The following is a 22,882-nucleotide window of genomic DNA, read 5'->3' on the forward strand; positions in this document are numbered from 1 at the left end:
TTTCCCCAGCAACAGTGGCCATCTCCTCCCTTTGTGAAATCATATTCAAATGACGAGTCGGTGCATTGTTGTTTCGACGATTGAATAAAATATGAAATCAACATAGAATAGCCAGACAGAATATCTGGTAAAAGGAGCCTATTCGAGCATTTTCAGTCTATGATGTATAGTGCAAATACACATGCTGTGGCAAGGTTTGGGTCAGCCTCAGAGGTCCTGGGTGTCCTTTTTTTCCTTTTCACCTCATTCACAAACCTCATCTTCCCATAGCAGATTGGTACACACACAGCTTATTCTGCTAACACTTCATAATGTGTGTTGGAGAAGGGAAAACACGGTCATTTATCATAATTTGCACAAGGAAAATCTCTCAACACGCACCATTCTCACTCAAATGGCACACTTTTTGCCCGTGGAGGCGCCGGGTGGTGTGATGCAAAGTGAGGGTGCCTGGTTCATTGTCAATTGAACGCTTTCGTGGCGCATGTTGCCCGAGATTTAGCTATTGTATTCACGCTTCTTTGTCAATTTTCTCGTACACCCATCTAAAGGGTAGGTATGGCTTACGATGGATTTAGGTCGATTTCTTTTCAATGAATTTTTCTCATGCAAAGTAGAGGTTTTCTTCTTTTAATTGCTTTCTAATCACCCCCATAATCCAGGTGAATATTCATGACGGTGTACCAGCAGACGTATTTTTTTTTCTTTTTAACTATAATTCAGTTCATCATTGAATTTTCATTAAGGGTAGGTGTGTTCTTGAAAATTATAGATTTTTTTTGGTGGTTGCTAAAACTGGGTTAACTCTTATAAAATATTACAGTAACTAGTTATAGAGATTTATGAGAAATTCCACATATTTTTATTAGATGTTCAACCTAAGAGTCAAACAAAAATCTCCTCTAGACCGAATTTTTAATTTATTTCTATAAGGAATTTTCCTTAAACATAATGATATATTTTTAAATGTTGAAAAAGGTATAATGAATAACATTTAAAAGTCCAAAATTTAATTGAATAATTTCAATTGATACAATTTGTCGCGATCTATACTATTAAAGAAATCATTCAATTGTGGAGCCAAATTGCGAGAAGTAACAAAATTAGAGGAGGGATTTTTTTTCAGCGATACATAAACCAATTTGTACATAATATATTTTGGTAAAGTGTTGGGCTGATGCTCATTGGTGGAGAAAATTGATGGAAATTGAGTGAAAATGGCATCGATTTCGCATGTAATTTTCCTTTATTGAGAAAATATCTTTTCACATATTTCATATGAGAATTGAGTGTGGGGGTGCTGTGAGATGTGAAAATCTCTGCTGTGCCTTTTTGACACACTGTCCACAACATTCTCTCTTCCTTCTCCTGGAGTTCACTCTGGTCAACTTACATACTAACCCACCCACAACCCTAAGAGAGAAGTGGAAACCCTTTTTTTTTGGGATGTTGTCCACCGCAACACGATGGCCTTTTTCGACCACACGGGAGAGTAAAGTTAATTGGATTGGATTGTACACACACAGGTTATTTTCACTCCCCATCCCCTATACAGTCATACCCCGCTTAATCAAGTCTTGGTTAAACTCTTCTTACGCATTAGTTTTAATGGGTAAAAAGAGTTTAACCAAGACTTAATTATGCGGGGTATGACTGTACAACATTCCCCCGCAAGCTCTCTCAAAGAAGAAATATTTAATGAAGCATCCAGCACTGTCATACATTTGATATTTGTGATGCTTTTTTTGAGAAAGTCATCCATTGGCCGTGCCAACGATTTTAAGCAGAAGTCATACATGAAAATTCAAGGAGAAAATTGCTTATGTTGCCAGGAAAATGAGAGGACCCATTTTATTTACAGAGACAACACAACAACCTATATACATAACTGATGTTGAAGAGAGAAAGGCACGACAGATTATATTTCATTCATTTTTGCCTTCACATTCTGAAGATTCATTTTTTATTTAAAATTTTTGTATCTCTCCTTTTACTTTACCATATCATTTGTTCGGGAAAAACACCCCACACGAATTTCCTTCTTCTCCAGGAAATTCATCGAGTCATTTCCTATTAGTAATATATACACAGGGTGAAGCATAAAATATACTTTTTCCTCTTTAAAATAAGCACCGCAATAAAAATTCATAAACTTTTTCACTTTATCATTGCATTTTCCCTCTTGTTGCCTTTTTCTAAGGCTTAAAGGCCGAAAGCTGCGAGGTACCCGAGGGAAAGAAGTAATTTCCATTGACCTCATAGCATTTTATTTTTGTTATTTAGCATATTTACATGAATTTTTAATGTAACATTAATGGTATTTTAGCACATAATATTACCATCTTACCAATGAGTTCTGCTAAATTTTGAAAAATAAATCTAAAAAGGAAAGTTTGCGAAGGAATATTAAATGGTGGAAAATACAAATGAGGAATAAAAGTATTTCGAATAGTAAAATACTTTATATTTGCTGACTAGAATCTGATTTTATAAAAAAAATCCTAGATCTTTATGTATCCAATAAACCATATGAAACGTACGCCTTCTTTTATGGTTTAATCCATATCAGATTCCTAAATACATTTAGCTTTATTGCAACACCTGGAACATGAAACGTCTTATGTATATAACTAGTAAATGGATAATGAAAGAATTTTTATACCACATCCGTGCAGAATGCCCAACAAAAAAACATCAATGAAATTGCAATGAAATTCCTGTATAGGATATCCCTAATCGAACCCATAAAAACCTTTACCCACCCAATTGCCGACAGCAAGGGCACATAGGGATTTTGCCACCCATTCTGGCACACTTACATGATTAATCGGTCCACCAGGCGCCTCCACCTCAAAATGTCTCGGTGTGTGAACTAAGAATCTTTCTCTTGCGGTGAAACGAAAATGCTTTTCCAAGAGAATGCTCGAATAAACAAAAACAATTTACTATTCATTCTTCCCGCCCATCTCTTGGCACACAGTGCTGAAGAAAATAAACTGAAAGTTATACATAACGCCGAACCAACATTCCTGTTTGGAAATTGAATTTTTCTTTCATTTCTGTCTCCCTTTGTCACTCTTTTTGCCTCTTATATTTATCACACAAAAGTATATTTTTATATTTTTTTCTTCACAAATGGACACAAAATAACATGCGTAGAAAGTTGATACCAAATAGAATTTTCTAAAGAAAAATTCTGAGAAAATTTGTGTTTTTTTTTTCAAGTGTTTTGCTCAAAAAGTTGTAATGCCTCAAAAAAAAAGTATTTTACCATGGTGAACAAAGGTGTCATTTAATGTTAGAAGTTATTCTAAATCTTATCTTGTTGAAAAGTTTAAAAATTAAAGATCTGTAAGTTTATGAAATCTATTAAATTTATTAGTTGAGGTATTGATTGAACTGTTAAAAGTTTTGAGAAACTTTCGATCTGCCTTTAGTTTTTTGAACAAGCTGTATCTCATATATCATATTTTATATGAAGGTATCCTATATAATGTCAAAAAGAAGATGTTTTTTGATAGGTTGACATGATTCCATATCAATTTGTTGGTATTCCGCATTCGCTGTATATCATGTGAAGTATAGCAATTTTCTCAGTCCCTTTTAACTAATTTTACGTTATATACTTTATTTTCTTGCTAAGCTTTGGATGAAAAAAAAAATTTTATAGTTTATTAGAACAAAGATATTTTTTTATTAGAGTAGTAGTGAAATATTGTTTGGCGCCAAAAATTTAATTATAAATCAGTATATAAGCTGAATTATATTTTTTTCGTTATTTTTCAGTATTTAACTCTTTCGCGACATTAAAAAACATGTAAAGTGTATGCTCAAAAGGATCTTTTGGACAAAACGTTGACTTTATGTCCTTTATACGCAAACTACGCAAATTAAAAATATGTTGAACATAGAAAAATAATAAATTTTATTTAAATTCGTAAAAAATAGTGTTTTACATTTAAGTCAGCATTTGAGCCAATAAAGGCGAAAGGGTCAAGTTTTTTTATTTAAAATATTAGAGAAAAATCAACTTTTCACAGGTAATCTTTTACACCTTCCCATGACCCATGATGAAAAATCACCAAGCAATTTCTTAACTATCAATCACATATGACTTCCATTCAAAACCGTATTCCCTACGGGCGCAAGGGCGCGAATGTTATGCACTCTGGGAAGAAAAATCATCTCCCAAGGGTATATGTGTGGTGAAACGAGGGAAGATGGAAAATATGGATTTTGGGGGCGGAGAGATCATGTTATCAGAGATTGAAGAAAAATATTGCAATTTGTTCACTGTCGATGGGTGTGGGATTTTGAGGGGGGATGAAAAAGGAAAACACTCGTAATTCCTCTTCTATCGATGCTAAAAAAGCCTTCGTGGCATCTCTCGATTACATAAGAATTTTGTCCTTCTGGGGCTGTCTCGGAGAATCACAATAAGTCGCTTTTCTCTCTCTTGGCACGAGCTATCGATATATGCTTTTTTTCTTATTCGCGAATGAGGTGATAAAAAGGTCAATAGGGGGTGAATAATGTATATATCACCCTAGGAATAATTTAGCAAAATAACTTATATATTGGGTGCCTTACACAATGATCTCGCCTGGTTTCTGCACACAGAGAGAATATATTATTTGTGTTATGAAGACTGCGGCTGTATGTTTGCCTCTTTGATGGCAATATTTTCGATTTATTTCCCAACCGCCGAGAAGTTCGCGATGGTGATAAAAAGCTTCATCAACATCTGCTGCAATTTTCTCCTCGTTTTCCTTCTCAAACTGTTTTTTTTTCTTCTTCTCACTTTCGTGTCTCTCTTCTCAAGTACTTTTATTTTCGTTGTTTTAACTTTAAATAAAATAAAAAAGACAATTACCTACACTTTGGAATTTATCACACCACAAACATTGGTTGCATTTGGTCTTGAAAGGTTCTTGAAGTAGCAATTCACATTTGCAGAAAATACGATATACGAAGCACTGTGTCGCAATCCATGGGAAAAGTTGTGGGGATTTTACAACGAGTTTTCTGATGAATTCATATCAATTATTCACTTGGTTTTATCACCCAACTCGCTTTTCTCCGAAACTCTTATTTTGCCTCTCTCGGTCACATGGAGAAAAATCTTCACCCTTTTCCGTCGCACACCTCCCTTTACAGTGCCATCCAATTCATTTTCTTCACTGTCCTCGAGTTAACTTTTCACCCAAAAACCCCACCACACGCCTGACCAGACGGAAAATCTCAAGCATGTGAAAATTCATCCCATCCGAAACACCACACATGGAATATCCTTTCATGACATTCCTTTGCGAATCGACGTTTCGATAGGGAGGATGGCAATTTGAGGAAAATATCGTGAAAATATTATTTGCAATTTCTAATAAAATTAGACAAATTTTTATCATGAAAATAGTCACGAATTGACCAAAAAGACAATCTCATTCATCTAAAGCAGAGTTTTCCAATAAATTTCACTTGATTTTCCTCAAATTTTCCTATTTTTCTTCTCTCCGCCTATGATGTGTAACATTCAATCAAACGAACCACACAAGAGTTAATATTGAGATCAGAAATCACCCACTTTTCCAAAAGGGAGTCCGTTCAGTGTGAATGAATACACACAACTGAAACATCCTGCTGCATTTTCCCATGGTCAGGAGTGGAGCATCCTCGTCGGAGGACTTTTCTCACGTACGGATTTTCCCGAGAGCGAGAGAGCGCGGACACCCCATACATACCAGAGACAATTTGGCGAAGAGAGATCTTGGTGTAAGAGAAAATTGAGAGGAAAATTTGTTGTCACAATGTGGAAGGAAAACACTTGAGACGCATAGAGTGAGGAAAGGTCTTCGGTGGAATTTCCATCCTCGTGGGAGAGAAGAGAGAAATTTGAGAGAAATGGCGACGCCCTGGTACATCGCAGGCGCATCCTCGTAGGATCGAAAGGTTTTATCTCAAAACTTCTCCACATTTCAACATCCCTTCCCCAAAAATTTACTCCCCGCATTGTACCTTCAAACCGATGATAGTCGTCAAGAGATCACATATCAAACATTCTTCCTCACCCTTACCACTTACATATATACATACATATGTGTCTGAAAAATATTCTGAAATCATCGCAGCTACCTTATATATATATATATATATATGCTCATAAGATAAAAACATGAAGAATAAATCACAGAACTTTATGCAGCATAATTACATACCTGCTCGGTTAAATATAGCGGGATAAAATTAATTGTGCCAAAGGGACTATTCATTCAGCACTTGAACGTTTAAACTAACTATGAAATGGAGACAGTGCAGGGTTGTGTTGTATTCTGTTACATAAATCGTTACATTAGTCAGCAATTCGCGTAGTAGCAAAAGTTAGACCACAAAAGTTGCGAATTGTGCTTGAAAATTGCAAAAAGAACAAATTGGATGAAACAACAACACATTATGTAGGAGGTTTTATCACACAAAAAATACAATGTGGGCTCTATCTATGTGAGATATGCATCTCCCCGATCTCCCCAAATACATAAAGGTACATAATATATGTAAAGTTTATTTCATATGTAATAATAAAAGCTCTGCTGGTTTGTAATGTATGTATGTATATAACATTAAATAGCTGAGTCTATAATTTCAGGTTTAATTTGAGGTAGGTGTACTCACACCAAATAGCATGACACGGCAAATTATTTTTTAACCATTTACCATGATGTGACTCTACCTACATAAGGTTAATAGATTTATATACAAAAAAATAGAGGCATTTTATTAAAAATTTATCTACATAAAACTTTACCAAACGAGGGTAAATTGTCGCTTCGCTCCAATTTACCTCGCCCCGCTTCGCGGGGATTTGTTGCGCTTCGCGCAAATTTTAGAGGAAAAAAAATTGTGATGGTTTGATTGAGGCCACTTATAAATCCCGAAAAAAAATTTGCAATGAGGAGAAATCATTTTCATACAACACTTTAGGCGCCAAATTCAAAAATTTGCAAAAACTGCATGAAATCTATATGGGGGCTACCTGAAGGGGAGCTTTGGGGGGAAAATGGATACGGCCATCTGAAACCGCCTGTTATTAGGGGCCTCTGTACCAAATTTCATCGCGATCAGTCAAACGGTGTGGATTTGTATAGAAAAGTCGGAACGACGATTACCAACAAACAGGCCTTTCTTTATTATATAGATATGTTTATGGGATCTCTATTTTACAGTCCAAAATATTTATGTATAACTACGAAATTAAATATTATATATATATATATATATATAATTTCTGCTCCCGTATTATCCTAGAGAATAGAAAATTCTGAATAATGATATGAAATTTCATGCCCTGCAACTTTTTCCCATGTGCTAAAACTGAAACCCATAAAGAATATTTTCAGCAGACTTGTGAGAAATCATATTGTAATTTTCTTTCTTGTCTTTATAGGCGCTCATTAAATTTATTTAATTTGCTTTTTGTAAAATAAAATTTAATTGCTGTCGATATTTGCGATCATAACAAATAAAATAAAAAGGAGTCTATTTACATTTGATTTTGTATCACACGTGCTAGAATATACATAAGTCAATAGAAAAATCTTGTGAGATGAGTGTAAATAAAACTTTGAAGATTTTCCTAAAAATCCAAAAACTATACGCATTTTTTTTTAAGATTTAAGATTAAGGATTTTTTTAACAGATAACTGGCATCCAATACATCGCCTATAAGTTGAAGTAATTCTCTGATTTATTCTTCATCTATAAAATAAAATTCTTAGCACATCACCACAAATGGCTAACATCTTCGTCTTGTGGGATCTGATGGATATAATTTTTCTAAGAGGTCAAACAAACCTCCCCCACCTTCTTCACATATAAAGCATATATTGTATGATAAGCATGACCTCTCAATTTGTGTGTGGCTCTTTGGGGTGAATCCCATGTCAGCTTAGTGGTTTGTACCCTACCCAGATAAATATGACTCCTCCACCAAAATCACGTGTGGAATTTTGGTTTCTGCAACGATACAAAATATTCCCTTCCACTACCAGCTTGTGTTGTGTGTAGCAGTGATGAAGACGATTTCAAGCATAAACTCATATTTATTGACTTTATGCACCGCGCTGTTTGGTATCCATAAATATTTATTGTCCTCCCATCGTGTGGGATGAAATGTGTCTCATCTACCTCCAACATCGGCGATTTCAAGCTGTCGCAGGTTCTCTATAACTTTTGCAGCCTCCATAATCGGATTCTATCACCAAAATATGAATTTTGCAGTGGACTGTTGGCGCACTTTTCCCCAACAGTGTACCTACGTTTTTTGCATGTGAATTAATAATAATGTTTCGTATTTTCCTTGTTCGATGTTTTTTGTTTCGATGATACGATGACACTACATAATCAAATACGCGAAAAAAGACTGGTTCTATTACATTAAAATTTTTAATTGATTTTAAATTCCTTTGCAATTTTTTTTTAAATTCACTGTTATCTATTATATATTCTGCTTAATCTTAATATATAAAGCTGAAAAGTTTGTCTGTCTGTTTGTGGCACATGAACTCCTCCTAAACGGCTGGGCCGATTTTGATGAAAGAATGTTATGCACGAGGCATAGTGTAAGTCCCCCGCATGTAACCAAAATTGGCTTTTAAATTATTGTAGGGGATCATTAAAGATTCAAAATAAGCGTGGTCATTTCCCGGAAAAGCGCTGGGAAACCTACGAATTTTCCGGTTTTTGGTGTAACCTATATTGATTTATTTCTCAATTTCTATCAATTGTAGAATATTGCGATTGGTGTCAAATGAAAGCTATATCAATGCTTAATATTATATATTAAAACCATTTTCCAAAATGCACAAGAAGGTGAAAATTCGGAAAGATTTTCCGAACACGCATTTTTTTTTCGCCTCCCATTTCCACAATATTGCATGGGACCACCTGGAACATCCCTCATTTTGTAGCTTTTTTAATCCCCTTTCATTTGGTATAGCACTTGCTGGGGAAATCTGCTGGGAAAACTGTTTTTTTTTTTTTTTAGTGATTTTCAATGTTGGAAAAACTCACTATTCGAAGGCTGCAATGTTATACCGGAGCTCACACCGACTTAGCCGATTTAACAATGCAATACAATGTTATACAATGTTATACAATGTTATGACATTGTATAACATTGCAGCCCTCGAATAGTGAGTTTTTCCAACATTGAAAATCACTAAAAAAAAAAAAAAAAAGGTTTCCCAGCAGCTTAGCTTAGCTTTGAAAGCTTCAAGAGGAATCGTGTTGTCTCTTTCTAACTAATGCAATATTGATGAGATGGCAATACGAGGGCTGCATTGTTAAATCGGCTAAGTCGGTGTCAGCTCCGGTATAACATTGCAGCCTTCGAATAGTGAGTTTTTCCAACATTGAAAATCACTAAAAAAAAAAAAACAGTTTTCCCAGCAGATTTCCCCAGCAAGTGCTATACCAAATGAAAGGGGATTAAAAAAGCTACAAAATGAGGGATGTTCCAGGTGGTCCCATGCAATATTGTGGAAATGGGAGGCGAAAGAAAAATGCGTGTTCGGAAAATCTTTCCGAATTTTCACCTTCTTGTGCATTTTGGAAAATGGTTTTAATATATAATATTAAGCATTGATATAGCTTTCATTTGACACCAATCGCAATATTCTACAATTGATAGAAATTGAGAAATAAATCAATATAGGTTACACCAAAAACCGGAAAATTCGTAGGTTTCCCAGCGCTTTTCCGGGAAATGACCACGCTTATTTTGAATATTTAATGATCCCCTACAATAATTTAAAAGCCAATTTTGGTTACATGCGGGGGACTTACACTATGCCTCGTGCATAACATTCTTTGGTATGGGTGTAGAGGGGGTCAATACGAGTTGCAAGCGTTATATGGGATTCCGCCCCAACCCCCCTTTATAGCGCCCCCACAGAAAAATTGATTTTTTCCCATTTTCTACCTGCTGAAGGGTCAGATAACGGGATTTTTTTATTTTTAGAATTTCTCGGGGTACCGTATTATTCATTCCCCCTATTAATATACGCCCCCATTTTATAGCTTAAAATGGTGATTGCTCACACGTGATTGGGGGCTCGGGTTGACTTTGCCTAATAAACCTAATAAATTAATCATCTAATTTTCTAAAACTTATAAAATGGATTATAATCATAATTATGCCTAAAACTGAAAAATATGAATGTACTAGTCAACCCGAGCTCCCAATCACGTGTGAGCAAACTCCATTTTAAGCTATAAAAGGGGGGGCGTATTTTAGTAGGGGGGATGAATAATACGATACCCCGAAAAATTTTTAAAATAAAAAAAATTCCATTATCTGACCCTTCAGCAGGTAGAAAATGGGAAAAAATCAATTTTTCTGTGGGGGCTCTGTAAAGGGGGGTTGGGGCGGAATCCCATATAGCGCTTGCAACTCGTATTGACTCCCTCTATCCCCATACCAAGTTTCATCAAGATCGGCCCAGCCGTTTCGGAGGAGTTCATGTGCCACAAACAGACAGACAGACAGACTTTTCAGCTTTATATATTAAGATATTATATTGTACTTGTAGGTGAAGTCGTATAAGACGGCTGGAACCATCACGATATTTTACATGGAGCTGGTAGATTAGTTACAAATTGCAACGAGATTGTATGCATCCGTCTTCTTGTCGGTGTTCTGGTATTCAGGCACCAAGTGTCCTATATAATGCCTACGATCCAGGACAGTGATGTAGAAGAGACGTAGAAGTTACGAAATCCTACACTCGTAAACAGGGGTACAATGATGTTTATTACATCTACAAAGGACATCAGCCGTTTGTGCCGACAGGAAACCATGCAGGTGTCTCAAGCAAACTTTTTCCTATGGTGTGATGTGTTTGGTCTTCATTTCTTAATTCAAGTTAATTGTATTTTAGCAAGTATTTTAGATATTCTTATATTTTTTTAGGCTCAGATGGACATTCATCTTCGGTTATTTTTTTTAGACGTATCTGTTTTCGACTCATCTTTATCTGGACCTTAACCTCTAGGCCGCCAAGCGGGGTCGTTGAACGACCCCAGCCCTATATTTCGTGCTATACCGTTCCCATCTTTTGGAAATAAGTTCCTTGGTTATCTGAGGAGGTTGTGTAAAAATTTCAGCTCAATCCGACCACCACAAGAAAAGTTATTAAGGAAAATGTAGAAGAAGGGAATTCAAAAATTGGTGTAACGGCCATGCTGCGAAAAATTTCTTAGAATGAAGTTAGTCACATCATAAATCATATGGTTGAAGGGGGTTGAAGGGTTGTGTTTACTTTCTCACTTTACCTTCTCAGTGTCAGAATTATCGCGAATAAGTAGCATAAATCGCATAAAACATAGTCAGAAGCACATAAGTGTTGAAAAGAATAAAGAATTTTCTAGAAATATTGCCATTTATTACGGTGCGGGAAGTGAGGGGAATGTGGGGAAGTAGTGAAAAAAAATAGCAGTTGCGGTCAACTTCGTGGCAAATTTCTCACGAAGAAAGTGTGAAAAATGAGTGAAAAAAGTTTTTCCCTAATATGTCCTTCTAATTGCTTTGTGGTGGAAAATTTGTGGTGCAGGGGGCAAGAGGACTATATAAGAAATCTAAAGGTAGTGACCCGACAGTTCCCGGTTGTATAGTTTATGAGAAAATCGACTTCCTTCTTGGGGTCGTTCAACGACCCCACCTTGGCGCTCTAAGGAAGTTCCAAGGTCTTGGCGGCCTGCAGGTTAAGGATAATTGATCGACCTCCATCTTATCTTCGCGTTCCAGAAAAGAACCGACTTATCCCTTTTGCAATCTATGTTGGGATTAATCTGCTAATGAGACCTTGAATCACAAGCCACAAAATCAAGAAGTTGGAAATGTTTAAAAACGCCGACTGAATCACAAGCTACAATCCAGTGAATTTAAAAGGTTTCGAGGTGTGAGCCGTAAAACTGTCAACAACATCATCAGAGATGTCATATTTGTGCTGCAGCCAACGGAAAGTTTTTCGTAAATATATTTTTTTGCGCTGCTAATCGATACGACATTGCCTCCCGTGCGCTGAATTCAATTTTTTCCAGAAAATTCAACGGAAATATTAAAATAAACTTATTTTTTTCAGGCGCCTCAAAGAGGTGCCTACAAGACTACTTACGCGTATGTAGACAACAGCTGATGAAAAATTCACATCGTTTGCCCACCGGGTACGAATGTCAGAGTGACAGGAGAATTTCTTGCGAACCCACCTCGTTCTGTTGAAAAATTTTGCATGAAGAGTTTTTTAGTGAAATGATTTGGATTAAAGGCCTGAAAAATCGTCCCACGAGTTCATTTTTGCCCAGATTATAGTGTAAAATACATCCGTAATGCACCAAGTGTATTTCCGTGCAACTATCATCTGAATTAGTGCATTTTCTCTGTACGGAGGATTTTGACGACTGCAGAAGTTCGCCCCCCTTTCTAATCCGCAAAAAATCCTCCTTTTTTCTCCAACAAACTCATTCCACCTATTTCCAGCATCACTCTTCTTCCTACGTGGGCGTTCAGGCCAAAATCCAAAGGATAAAATCAAGTTAGCCTAGGGCTGTCTGTGCAACCTCTGGAGATCTCTGGGTAATTTTTCTTTGTGTTGCATCACGGCAGTTTGTAACAAAGCAAAGTCACAAAGTCGCGGTGAAAGTGAAATTTTTGGGGCGAACCAGCGGCAAAAGGGAAAACAACACACACACACGAGAGTTCTGTGCAAGAGCTAGGGGGCGAGAAGTGTGATTCCCAGGAAGTGGGTCAGAAGATTGTTTTGGAATTTTATCAGAGGTGTGTGATAGAGAGAAGAGCTTAAAGAACATGGCGTCCAGCAGTAGCAGCTGTTGTGGCACAAAGAAGCAAAAGCTCAACTTTCAAGAGAAAAAGGGGAACAACTACGTTCACCAGAATGGGCATGGTGGGATGACGAATGGACATACCAATGGGGAGTCTCTCATGGAGAGTATTGCATCCCCGGATATGTGCTTCTTCTGCTTCGAAGTACTCTACTGCGAGCTCAACAACATCGAAGGTCCTGCGGATCCCCAGTTTACCAATGAGGCGTTGTAAGTGCTCTTAATTTTTATAAATTGCTCCCAACTTTGTCCAAAAAGGTTCCTGACATATTTTTCCTCTTAATTTGGTATGAAGAATGAATGAATTCCGGGCCTTTATGCCATTTTCATGCCCCTTAATAAATAAAAAAAGGATTTCATTCCTATTCAGCTATGCATGTCCGATCGCGATGAAATTTGGTACAGAGGTTACTTATACCAGGCGATTTTCATCAACGATATTCATTTTCCCCTCAGAACCCCCATTCGTAGCGCCCCCATATTCTCATACTTTTTTTTGACTACTTTTTGAATTTGGCGCCCTAAATGTAGTTCCAAAAGCCACCACTACTATTTTTTGGTACATTTTGTTGAAGACAAAATGAGACAGTGCACGTCACTGATACTGTCTTCCTCACACTTTTAGTTTTTTGCAATTTTCTCGCGTTTTCCGACAAATTTGCATGGGAAAATGAGGTTTTTGAGACCAGGAAGAGACGCCGCGTCGATTGGCGTTCCCAGTTCAAAACACTCAACATTCTCACCAGAAAAAGTCGTGCAAATTCCACAAAAAAATCCGGGGAGTTGCGCCCCCAAATTTTTACTGAAAACACTTAAAGCCCTCCTGAGCATTCCCGCCAACTTTTGGAGCCCCAAAAATGAATTTTCACGCAAAAATAAATATTTTAAAACTTTTCCGCACAACTACAAACAAACATTTCACGCACACACTCAAAAAAAACTCATCTACACAAAATGCCAGAGTGAGAGGAAAGTATTTTTCTCATGCTCCCCTTGTTTCGGTTCGTGCCTTCGCTCAGTTCGTTGACACCCAGTTCGTGTAATCAGCAATTGTCGTAAAATTTAATAACTAGGTGGCATGAGAAAAAAATTAATTTTTCCGGGAAAAACTCATTTTTGGGGTGCCAAAAGTTGGCGGGTGGCTAAGGGGGGCCCAAAGTACATTCAGTAAAAATTTGGTGGCGCAACTCCCCGGATTTTTTTTGTGGAATTTGCACGACTTTTTCTGGCGGACATTTTGAGTGTTTTGAACTGGCGATGCCAATCGACTCGGCGTCGCTTCCTGGTCACATAAAAGGTAATTTCGCTGGGAAATTCGGCGGAAAACGCGAGAAAATTACGAAAAACTGAAATTGTGAGGGAGACAGTATCAGTGACATGCACCGTCTCATTTTCTCTTCAACAAACTAAACAACGCCATATAACGTCAGGTCCAAATAATAAAATTTGAACTAAACGAACTTTTTTTTTTCATTTCGACAAAATTCGTGATTTCCGTGTTTTTTCCCAAATCTTTGAGCATAAAACGCATTTTTTGGGCTCCTGGGGTACTTACGGGTGCTCCGGGAGCCTCGGGGAGCTCCTCCGTGCAGTATTTGGGTCCCGCGAAAATTTTGACGGTTGCGTTACAAATTTGAAAATTTTGACGGTTGGGGATTTTACACGCACTTTTTTTCCCGGAAATGGATTTTCGTGACTTTTGGAATTTTTGATATCAAAAATTCAAAAGTGTTTTCCTGGTCACAGAAAACGCACTTTCGCTGGGAAATTCCGCGGAAAACGCGAGAAAATTGCGAAAAACTGAATGTGTGAAGGAGACAGAAAGCGGTGAAATGCATCCATCTCATTTTCTCTTCAACAAAATGTACCAAAAAGGCGCCAAATTCAAAAAGTAGTCAAAAAAGCATGAATTTTATATGGGGGCGCTACGAAGGGGGGCTCTGGGGGGAAAATGAATATCGTTGGTGAAAATCGCCTGATATAAGTAGTCTCTGTTCCAAATTTCATCGCGATCGGACCAACGGTGTTGAAATGCATAGCTGTACAGACACGAAATCCTTACTTTATTATATAGAAAAGAAAAAGATATAGATTTTCCTTTTAAATTCATTTCAGTCCATTGTTTGTGACCTGGAAAATAGGACGTGACCGCAGACTCCGTGGATGTATTGGAACATTCAGTGCTATGCACCTACACACAGGCAAATACTAAATATTGCTTTTTTTATTATTCTCCTATAATTTCCTCGAATGAGGGTTTTTCTCATACAGAAGTGAACAAACTCCTTTATCTGGACACAACATTCACATTTCACCTTTTGCGTGATATCGAAAAAATTCAGTCACGCATCACCTGTCCCTTCATTTAATTACATTCAGTGATTACAAAAACATCAACATTGTTTGTTGAAACGGTAATAATTGCGTTTTAATTTTCCTTTCAGGTCTCCGAGAATATGCAATAACAAGTGCTCTCAAGGATTCGAGATTTTCGCCAATAACCCGTGATGAATTTCCAAGACTGACCGTTTCTGTATCAATTCTTCAGGTATAAAGATTTTCATTTGTTAGGAGAATTTTTAAGTTCCAAAATTTACGTTGTTGCTTTGTACGTATTTTCAGGGATTCGAAGAGGCTCGAGGATACTTAGATTGGATACTGGGTGTTCATGGTATCCGGATTGAATTCCAAAATGAGCGTGGATGTAAGCGCACAGCTACATATTTGCCACAAGTGGCAACTGAGCAGGGTTGGGATCAGACACAGACAATTGATTCGCTTTTGCGAAAAGGTGGCTTCCGTGCACAGATTACACCCGATATTCGGCGTGCCATTAAACTCACACGCTACCGTTCGCAAGAGGTGCACATGACGTACAACGAGTACCGGGAGATCCTCGAGAGACAATCACATTACGGTAAAGTGCAATGCTAACCGCATCCGGGCAGCCTGTCATCTCTCATCGTCGCACAGTTGAGAAGATGGACTTTTCTTAGAGTAATCGTGAGGTATTTTTCTCTTGTTAGGGGTATTTTTAGTTCTTTGCGATCGTGATTTTCCTCCTTTTTGTTGAATGAAAAGCAATTTCATGGGAGGATGGTGGGAGAAAATCGATCATTTCTTCCCCCAAAAAAACAACAGTTTAACTATACAAAAAATCCACTAATTTTTCCGGGCATGTAGGATGTTGCTTTAACCCTGACAATCCGAGCTTTCGATAAATATAAATAGTAATATATGCATATAGGCGCTAAATTCGTCACAGCTAATTGTATAAATGGAGTAAAATTGCACTGATGTAATTAATTGTAAAGACGACTTTTAAAGAAAATTAAAAGTTTTGAATCAGACAAAATAATCATTCAAATGGCTCAAAAATTGCATTGACTGACTTTATTGTATGATTTGGTGCATTTCTGCAAATTCAAGCAAATAACAAGGGTTTAGAACGATTTAGGATCTGGATCTGTTTATTCAAATTTCTTTATTTTTACTTCAAGGAGAAGAAGGAAATTAATTGAATGAAATTGATCGAAAAGACACGTCTTTAATAAAGATTTAACAAATTTTTAATAAAATTTGTTGCATTTCTTGACAAAAAAAAATCGGACAAAAATACATCAATCCGTTTCATTCAATTTATCTAAAATAGAACAACTTTCTTCTAAATTCCCCAATTAAGTAAATAAATTGTAGATATCCTCTGGTACATGGAAGCTCGAAATTTCAGGGAAAGGCTGACGAGTTAAAATTTTTAAGGGGACAAGTTTTGAAAAATTATATATAAATATTAGACTTAGAAATAAAACAGAAAAAATTACGGAATAATACTAAAAAAAAATTATATTTTTTGAGCGTAAAAGAGGTGAAAAATTAACAAAAACGAACCGAATAATAAAAATTAATAAATTATAAAAATAATAAATATTGTGAAATGAATGAAACAAGATAACTTACAATAATACTTCACTTTATAAAAGTTAATTGAAATAGTTTATAGAATAATTTTCATCTCTAAAAATCCCCAAAACTTAAAAAAAAAAATTTTTATTCCATTACTTACTTACAAAAACCTCTCGCGTTTATGAGGGGTGCCCTAAAGATCCAACATAGGTACGTTATGCAAAATACAGATTTTCAAACAAAATTAATATCAAACACACAAAAGCGACGCAAATAGTTCTGTCTCTATAACAAAATAAATAATAAAATTTAAATTTAAGATCTCGTTCGAATGGCAAAAAAGTGCGAAGACACACAAAAAAAAAGATTTAAAAAACTAATTGCAAAAAAATGTAATCAGCTCTTGGCTAAAATATTGGGTACCTGAAAATCTAGCTCTTTTCAACAAAAAAAAAACTCTGTGTAGCCTGAATTTTCTCATGAGTTGTTACCACAAAAAAAAAAGATTTCCGTCACTGTGTGAAAAAAAGCTAAATGTAAAGAGTGTAGTCGTTCTTAAAAAAAAAGTAATTTTGTTATGAGAGGAAAAGCGAAGGGGCACCGCCGGAAATTGCAATAGGTCCATTTGATTAATTAAGAAAAGCACAAAACGTGTTTCTGTTGCGTTAAACAAGAGTTCTTGTGAAGGAGAAGGAAAGCTACTTCCTCTGGGCAAAAGGAATAGTGGGTTATTTATTGCAATCAACGTCATCCATCCCTGGCACTGTGTGAATAATAACTAAAAATGTACGGGTAAGCTGACCAAGCTTACGAGAGCTGTGTTTCTTTCAGTGTACCAATTTTGTGAGAGCAAACTAGAACGCGAATTTGTTTAAATACATGCAAAGTCGGGAAAAGTTGAAAAGTCATCCCCCAAGAAATCTTTAACACGCCATATCTCGGGAACGGCTCCATAGATTTTCGAGTTTGAGCTATCGTTGGAAAGGTCTTAACCTCAACTATAATATATTAAAATATAAAGTAAATCGATAATGGCATTTTCGAAATATTCGAGTTCGAAATTTTCGAAAATATTGATTTTGACTTTAGCGCCTCTCGCGGTCATTTCTCGAACTTGCAATGTTCTAGACATTTGTAGGGCTTCACGAAACCTTTCATTTGCACTTGAGTTGATCAAAATCGGACTTGTAGAACCCGAGATATGACATGCAAACTTTGGAAGGCTATATCTCGAGAACGGATCCATAGATTTTCTTCATTTTTGGCATGAAGCTAGATAATATGGTCAGCTACAACATATAAAAAAATGAAAAAAATTTATGTCGCCGTTTTCGAGATATTCATCGAAAACTCATCGAAAATTTTGTTTTTGATTTTTGGCCCCCTAGCGGTCACTTTTGAAACTTTGGATGTTCTAGAGAGTTGTAGGGCTTGTTAAGAGCTTTCATTTGAGCCTGGGTTGATCGAAATCGGTCAAGCCGTTTTCGAGTTATGGTCGATTTTCGATAAAAAATTGTGGCGGCCATATTGGCTAAACGGCTCAGCCGATTTTCGAAAATGAGGTATCGTTGGAAAGCTCTTGATAGCCCCTATAACATATCAAAATTTCAGACCTCTAGCTATAAAAGGAGCTGAGATATAAGCAAAACAAAATTTGGGGGTTATTCAAAATGGCGGACGCGGGGGTGGGGGGTTAGATTTGACCTCATAATCGGATGTCTTCCACCTGATATATGAACTTTGCCGTTGACCGCAAGTCTCTATCTATCACCGTTCTCTCGCAATTAGGCGATAGGTTCCGGCCGGACGGCCGGCCGGAAAAATTTTTTTTTGGCGCATACGTTTTTTGGAATGTGGGGACCCTAATTCGTGCTCATCCCAAGTTTGAGCCCGATCTGACGACTTTCGATTTTGCTCGGTACACAAAAGCTGTGTCTGAAAGAAACACAGCTAAAAAATGACCAAAGATGATATCATCTGATTAGCCAATTTGTCTCTCGCAGAGTTTGCCAGTAAATGATCAAATTTTAAAGCAAAAAAAAATCAATGGTCCTATTGCAATATCGTCGAGCGTGGTGTGTGAATTAATAACAAGTTAAGAAAAGAAAGTTTAAAGACATCTTATTATTTTTTGGGTGGGTAAAATTCGATGTAGAAACTGATCGTTAAGCAAAAACGTGTGTTAGTAACATAAATTAAAAAAAAACAAAAAAAAATATAAAAATTATAGAATTTAGAAATTGAGAAAGGATTCTCTGTGAAGGCTGCAAAGGAGCTAAATGTTTCACTGCCAATTTTCTCGGCCGATGGGAAAAATCACTTGAAGAGTGAAAGAAAAAAGTTAAAAGAGAATGATGGGAAAATGTGAAAGAATCCTTGCAATTTTTTGGCATTATTAGCGTTTTTTTCTCAAAAAAAATTAACGAATAAAATGACATACTTTTTCCAAAAAATAACTACATTTTACTTATTCTCTTTGGGGCACTCATAATTTCTCCTCCAGGCGGGATATTTGCTTATCTACTGTCATCATAATTGTATGAAAATCCCGGATTTGAGCATAGGTGACATACATTGCGGCAAAATAGTTGGCCAGGAGGAGTCCAATGAGCGGGGTGGCAATAGGACGGGTAAGCTTTGCCCACAATTTGAAGACTTCTCGGGGACTTTCAGTGACTGAAGGGATCCGGTACGTAAAGTGACGATTTGCATACATGAAGGATGCAAGTGGAGCTAAGAGTCCCGGATAAATCACTGCCAGGGATGTGTGAACTAAGCCTCCGCGAACTTCAAGGCAAACTGGACAGTCGTAGTCACTGAGGAGGATGCGTGTTTGAACAACCTACAATGAGAGAAAGTAGTTAAACACCTCCCCGGACATGTAATTCCATCCTTCCTCACCATTTTATGAACTAGAGGTGCCACCAGTGCCGGCAACACCACAATCGGCAAATACGAAGTCGCTCTCCCATAGGAACCTAATTTTAACTTTGTCCGGTAGTGATTGTGTATGTAGATTCCGGATAATGCTCCCAAGATTCCCAGGGAAGGAGGTCCTTTGGTGAGGAATAACCTAGAAAAGGTTCAGGAAATGAGATTTGGAACCACAACGATCCGGCATCGCTCACGTTTCTGTGGTATTCTTCCATCTGCTGATAATGTCATACTGCCATCTGAGGATATACTCATCGGAATTAGTTTCTTCTTCATCGGGATTGAATGGTTTTTTTATTTTCACAAAAAAATCCATAAATTTTCACAATTTTTCTAAAAATTCTCTGAAAAACCTGAAAAACTCAAAGACTCTTCTTCTTCTTCTTCATTCTATTATTGTGAAACATGTGTTTCATGTTTTAAGTAAAAGCGCCAAAAAAAATTTTATACTGTAATATGCAATATGCGAGAAACAGATAAATGATGAAAGAGCGAAAAATTTGACGCTAGAGAGAAAAATTGAGAATTTATTTTTACATTGAAAATAATACAAAACTGCCACCAATTAATATTCGAATTTAAAAATTCCAGTTGGGACTCAGTGTTTGATATGTGTTTCATATGCACTTGAAACATGAGAAAAATTGGCGCACGCGCGCAATCGATGAAGGGCGCTAGTGTCGTGTTTGATGCTCTTTGCTCTGTGAAAATTTAATTTTTCCACTCTTTTTCCTCAACTCCTTGCTCATTTTTGTGCATGTGAACAATCCCGAGATGCTGAACAAGTGTCTGGCGGTGTAAAAAAGTCGCTTTGTTGTGTGTTTTGTGTGAAATTTTGTGGTGGAAAAGACTGCCACCCTGAGAATTTTCTCCTCCCTCAGGTTGTACAATCGGAAAAAAAGTTGGCGCAGAGGGAGTGAAAAGGGACCCCCAAAAAGTGTGCGTGTGTGTGAACGTCGTCGGAAAAGTTGAGGAAAATTGGGTCGAAGAGCAGGTGAAAATTCCCCCAAGTGTATCATTTGGTTGTGAGAAGAAAACCCCATCTCGAAAAGGGTCTCCGTGGAGTATTAAAGGGGGGCTCAACGAATACACACACACCGAGCCTTCGAAAATCATCCCTTCCTCTTGTCTCTCCATTCTGACTCCTTCTTCCAGCTCATCCACGGGCTCCACGGGTAATTGGGGGCGAGTGTGAGTGCATTTCCGCACACATTCCATTGACTCCCCCACAAACAGTTCACACACCAAGTGTCCCCCGTGAGAAAAGTCCTTATCGTGTGGAAAATCCTCTCAGCAGAAGCATGGAAAAGCGTGGACAATGACACTGACGGGGCCATTGATTGCCGGAGTGGGAAAATTCCTTGGAGAAGTGTCTGAAAGTGCAAAGCGGGGGTGACGTGGGAAAGCGACTTTTCCAGCACTTGAGATCCCTCTTGGGCATTTTCCACCTACAACGCGAAGAGATTAGTGACGAGAGAAGATGCCTGTTAAGAAGCAAGGTGAGAGTGACCCCCATTCTATGTACTACAAGAAAAATCGTTAAAACTAAAGATCTCCCTCCTTCTGCGTGGACTTTGTGTTTCGCTTTTGTTGTGCTTCGTTCGCGATAAAATTTTTGCTTTCATTGCAATCTTTCTTATACAGTCCAGAGTCTCTGTAACTCTTGGAGAGTAAGAAGCACATCTTGAAATATATACAAAACACCACGTAGAAAAGAGGGGGACATGTCAAAGGATTGCGGAGAGAGAGAACAATAAAAGACCTTAACCCTGGGCTGAAGAAGGCCTTAGGAAAAGTCTCTAGAACTATTTAGGGCATTTCTATAAAAATAATTTTTAAGAAGAACATTTTACATTAAATTAAAAGACTTAAGGGAAAATCCAATTATGAGAATAATTATCATACTTGAAGGAAGATTAAAATCAATCATAAAATTGTTATAAAACATAAAGAAATAATGGATATAAAATATAAATCTCGGATTTTCTTAATTTAAAAAGCCAATTTCCGTGTGAATGAGTCGTTTGGATGGACGATAGAAAATGAATTGAATTCTCTATAGAATTTCTACATAGAAACTCTTTTTGCTCCTTATTTCCCTCGGGACGTGGTAAATCAATAGAATATATGCCATGTTTTATGTACATATATGAAAATATACTAGAAGAAAAAAAAATAATCTCACAGCCTCCGTGGTCCGCATGGGGAAGGTAAATTTTTACCTCCTTGCCAAAAATTGATCTTTATACACACACTTTGCTTTCTTTCTCCTTCGCTCACGAAGAGAAGCAAAGAAGTGAATTTGAAAAAAAAAAGAAAGAAATGTGAAATTGTCACCCCAGGCTCAATTATTTATAAATTCGTTTTGTAAATTTGTAATTGAGAGCAAGAAAAGAGAGACACGAAGCACATTTTCGGATGACTTTATTGTTTCTCGTCTCTTCAGCTGTTGTGTGACTTTTTCTCTTGACACTGAGACACTTTTCCTGCCCACTACGAGTTTTCTCAGTGAGACGTAAAAAAAAATTGAAAATTGATTCACAAAAAATGAACTTTTGCTGTCTCAATGGGCCCATTTTTCCTTCCAAAAAGGTTCAATGAAAAATCGTTCAAAGGGTGTTCATTGAAGAGAGAGATAGAGAGAGGGAGAAAATATGTACATAGGTACAGCTAAACCCAACACCCACTTGTGCTAATGCTAATAATCCCTCTGTCCATTCAAGTGATTATTATTAGTTTCAACTCAAGTTAATATGTGTATTATAGAAAAATGTAGTCCTGTCTAAAAATAGATGAATTTCCTCTTAATGAATGAGTCAGTGGACGAGATCGATTTATTTTCCATTATCATCCATCCCCAACAGCGACAATGCTTTTCAATATAATGCATTTTTCAATGTGCCTCCCCCAATCACATTTATGCAGAAATATCATCTTCCCAACTCTCGCGGTGCTCGTTTAAATATCGTCAATTTGCAGTCTCGCCTGCACATTTTCACTGTGAGACAACGAGTTATGTTGCATTGGAAATGGGACACCATTCTTGTTCACATTTTAATTTCATTGAGGTTCTCCATTTAAAAGCTGCGATAGGTGATGGGTATTGCATATGAGTATGGAACAATTGCCAAGCAGTAGCGAATGAAATCAAGTT

General features: G+C 37.0%; 3 protein-coding genes across 9 annotated transcripts in view; 2 read left to right on the forward strand and 1 right to left on the reverse strand.

Annotated features, from left to right (window-relative positions):
- Positions 1-12,232: 12,232 nt before the first annotated feature.
- LOC129789751 (uncharacterized protein CG5902) lies at positions 12,233-16,246 on the forward strand. The gene is made up of 4 exons (XM_055826794.1): positions 12,233-13,101; positions 15,007-15,092; positions 15,336-15,439; positions 15,514-16,246. The coding sequence occupies exons 1-4, from the start codon at positions 12,857-12,859 to the stop codon at positions 15,823-15,825; spliced, it is 747 nt and encodes a 248-aa protein (XP_055682769.1). The 5' UTR covers positions 12,233-12,856; the 3' UTR covers positions 15,826-16,246.
- A 2,971-nt stretch (positions 16,247-19,217) lies between these two features.
- LOC129789763 (transmembrane protein 126A) lies at positions 19,218-20,094 on the reverse strand. The gene is made up of 3 exons (XM_055826812.1): positions 19,923-20,094; positions 19,696-19,867; positions 19,218-19,636 (listed from the first exon to the last, which is right to left on the reverse strand). Exons 1-3 carry the CDS (start codon positions 20,042-20,044, stop codon positions 19,280-19,282), a joined length of 651 nt encoding a protein of 216 aa, XP_055682787.1. The 5' UTR covers positions 20,045-20,094; the 3' UTR covers positions 19,218-19,279.
- A 287-nt stretch (positions 20,095-20,381) lies between these two features.
- LOC129789590 (disks large 1 tumor suppressor protein) overlaps positions 20,382-22,882 on the forward strand; it is a 45,429-nt gene continuing 42,928 nt past the window's right edge. For 3 of the 7 annotated variants that reach the window (XM_055826493.1, XM_055826494.1, XM_055826495.1), the window contains exon 1: positions 20,384-21,227. In XM_055826493.1, the coding sequence (XP_055682468.1) occupies positions 21,209-21,227 (19 nt within the window). In that variant the 5' untranslated portion in view covers positions 20,384-21,208. Of the gene's footprint in view, positions 21,228-22,882 lie in introns of all 7 variants that reach the window. The other 4 variants (XM_055826504.1, XM_055826505.1, XM_055826506.1 and 1 more) reach the window with 2 other exon arrangements.

This window comes from Lutzomyia longipalpis, chromosome 2 (genome assembly GCF_024334085.1).
Source record: "Lutzomyia longipalpis isolate SR_M1_2022 chromosome 2, ASM2433408v1".
NCBI lineage: Eukaryota > Metazoa > Arthropoda > Insecta > Diptera > Psychodidae > Lutzomyia > Lutzomyia longipalpis.

Bases quoted from the DNA above. Each gene is read 5' to 3' on its own strand.
- LOC129789751 (XM_055826794.1), top strand. From the start codon at position 12,857: ATGGCGTCCAGCAGTAGCAGCTGTTGTGGCACAAAGAAGCAAAAGCTC. The intron at 15,093-15,335 runs GCAAATACTAAA...TTTTCCTTTCAG, and splicing joins TGCTATGCACCTACACACAG to GTCTCCGAGAATATGCAATA. The intron at 15,440-15,513 runs GTATAAAGATTT...ACGTATTTTCAG, and splicing joins TTTCTGTATCAATTCTTCAG to GGATTCGAAGAGGCTCGAGG.
- LOC129789763 (XM_055826812.1), bottom strand. From the start codon at position 20,044: ATGGATTTTTTTGTGAAAATAAAAAAACCATTCAATCCCGATGAAGAA. The intron at 19,868-19,922 runs GTGAGCGATGCC...AACCTTTTCTAG, and splicing joins TGGAAGAATACCACAGAAAC to GTTATTCCTCACCAAAGGAC. The intron at 19,637-19,695 runs GTGAGGAAGGAT...CTCTCATTGTAG, and splicing joins CACCTCTAGTTCATAAAATG to GTTGTTCAAACACGCATCCT.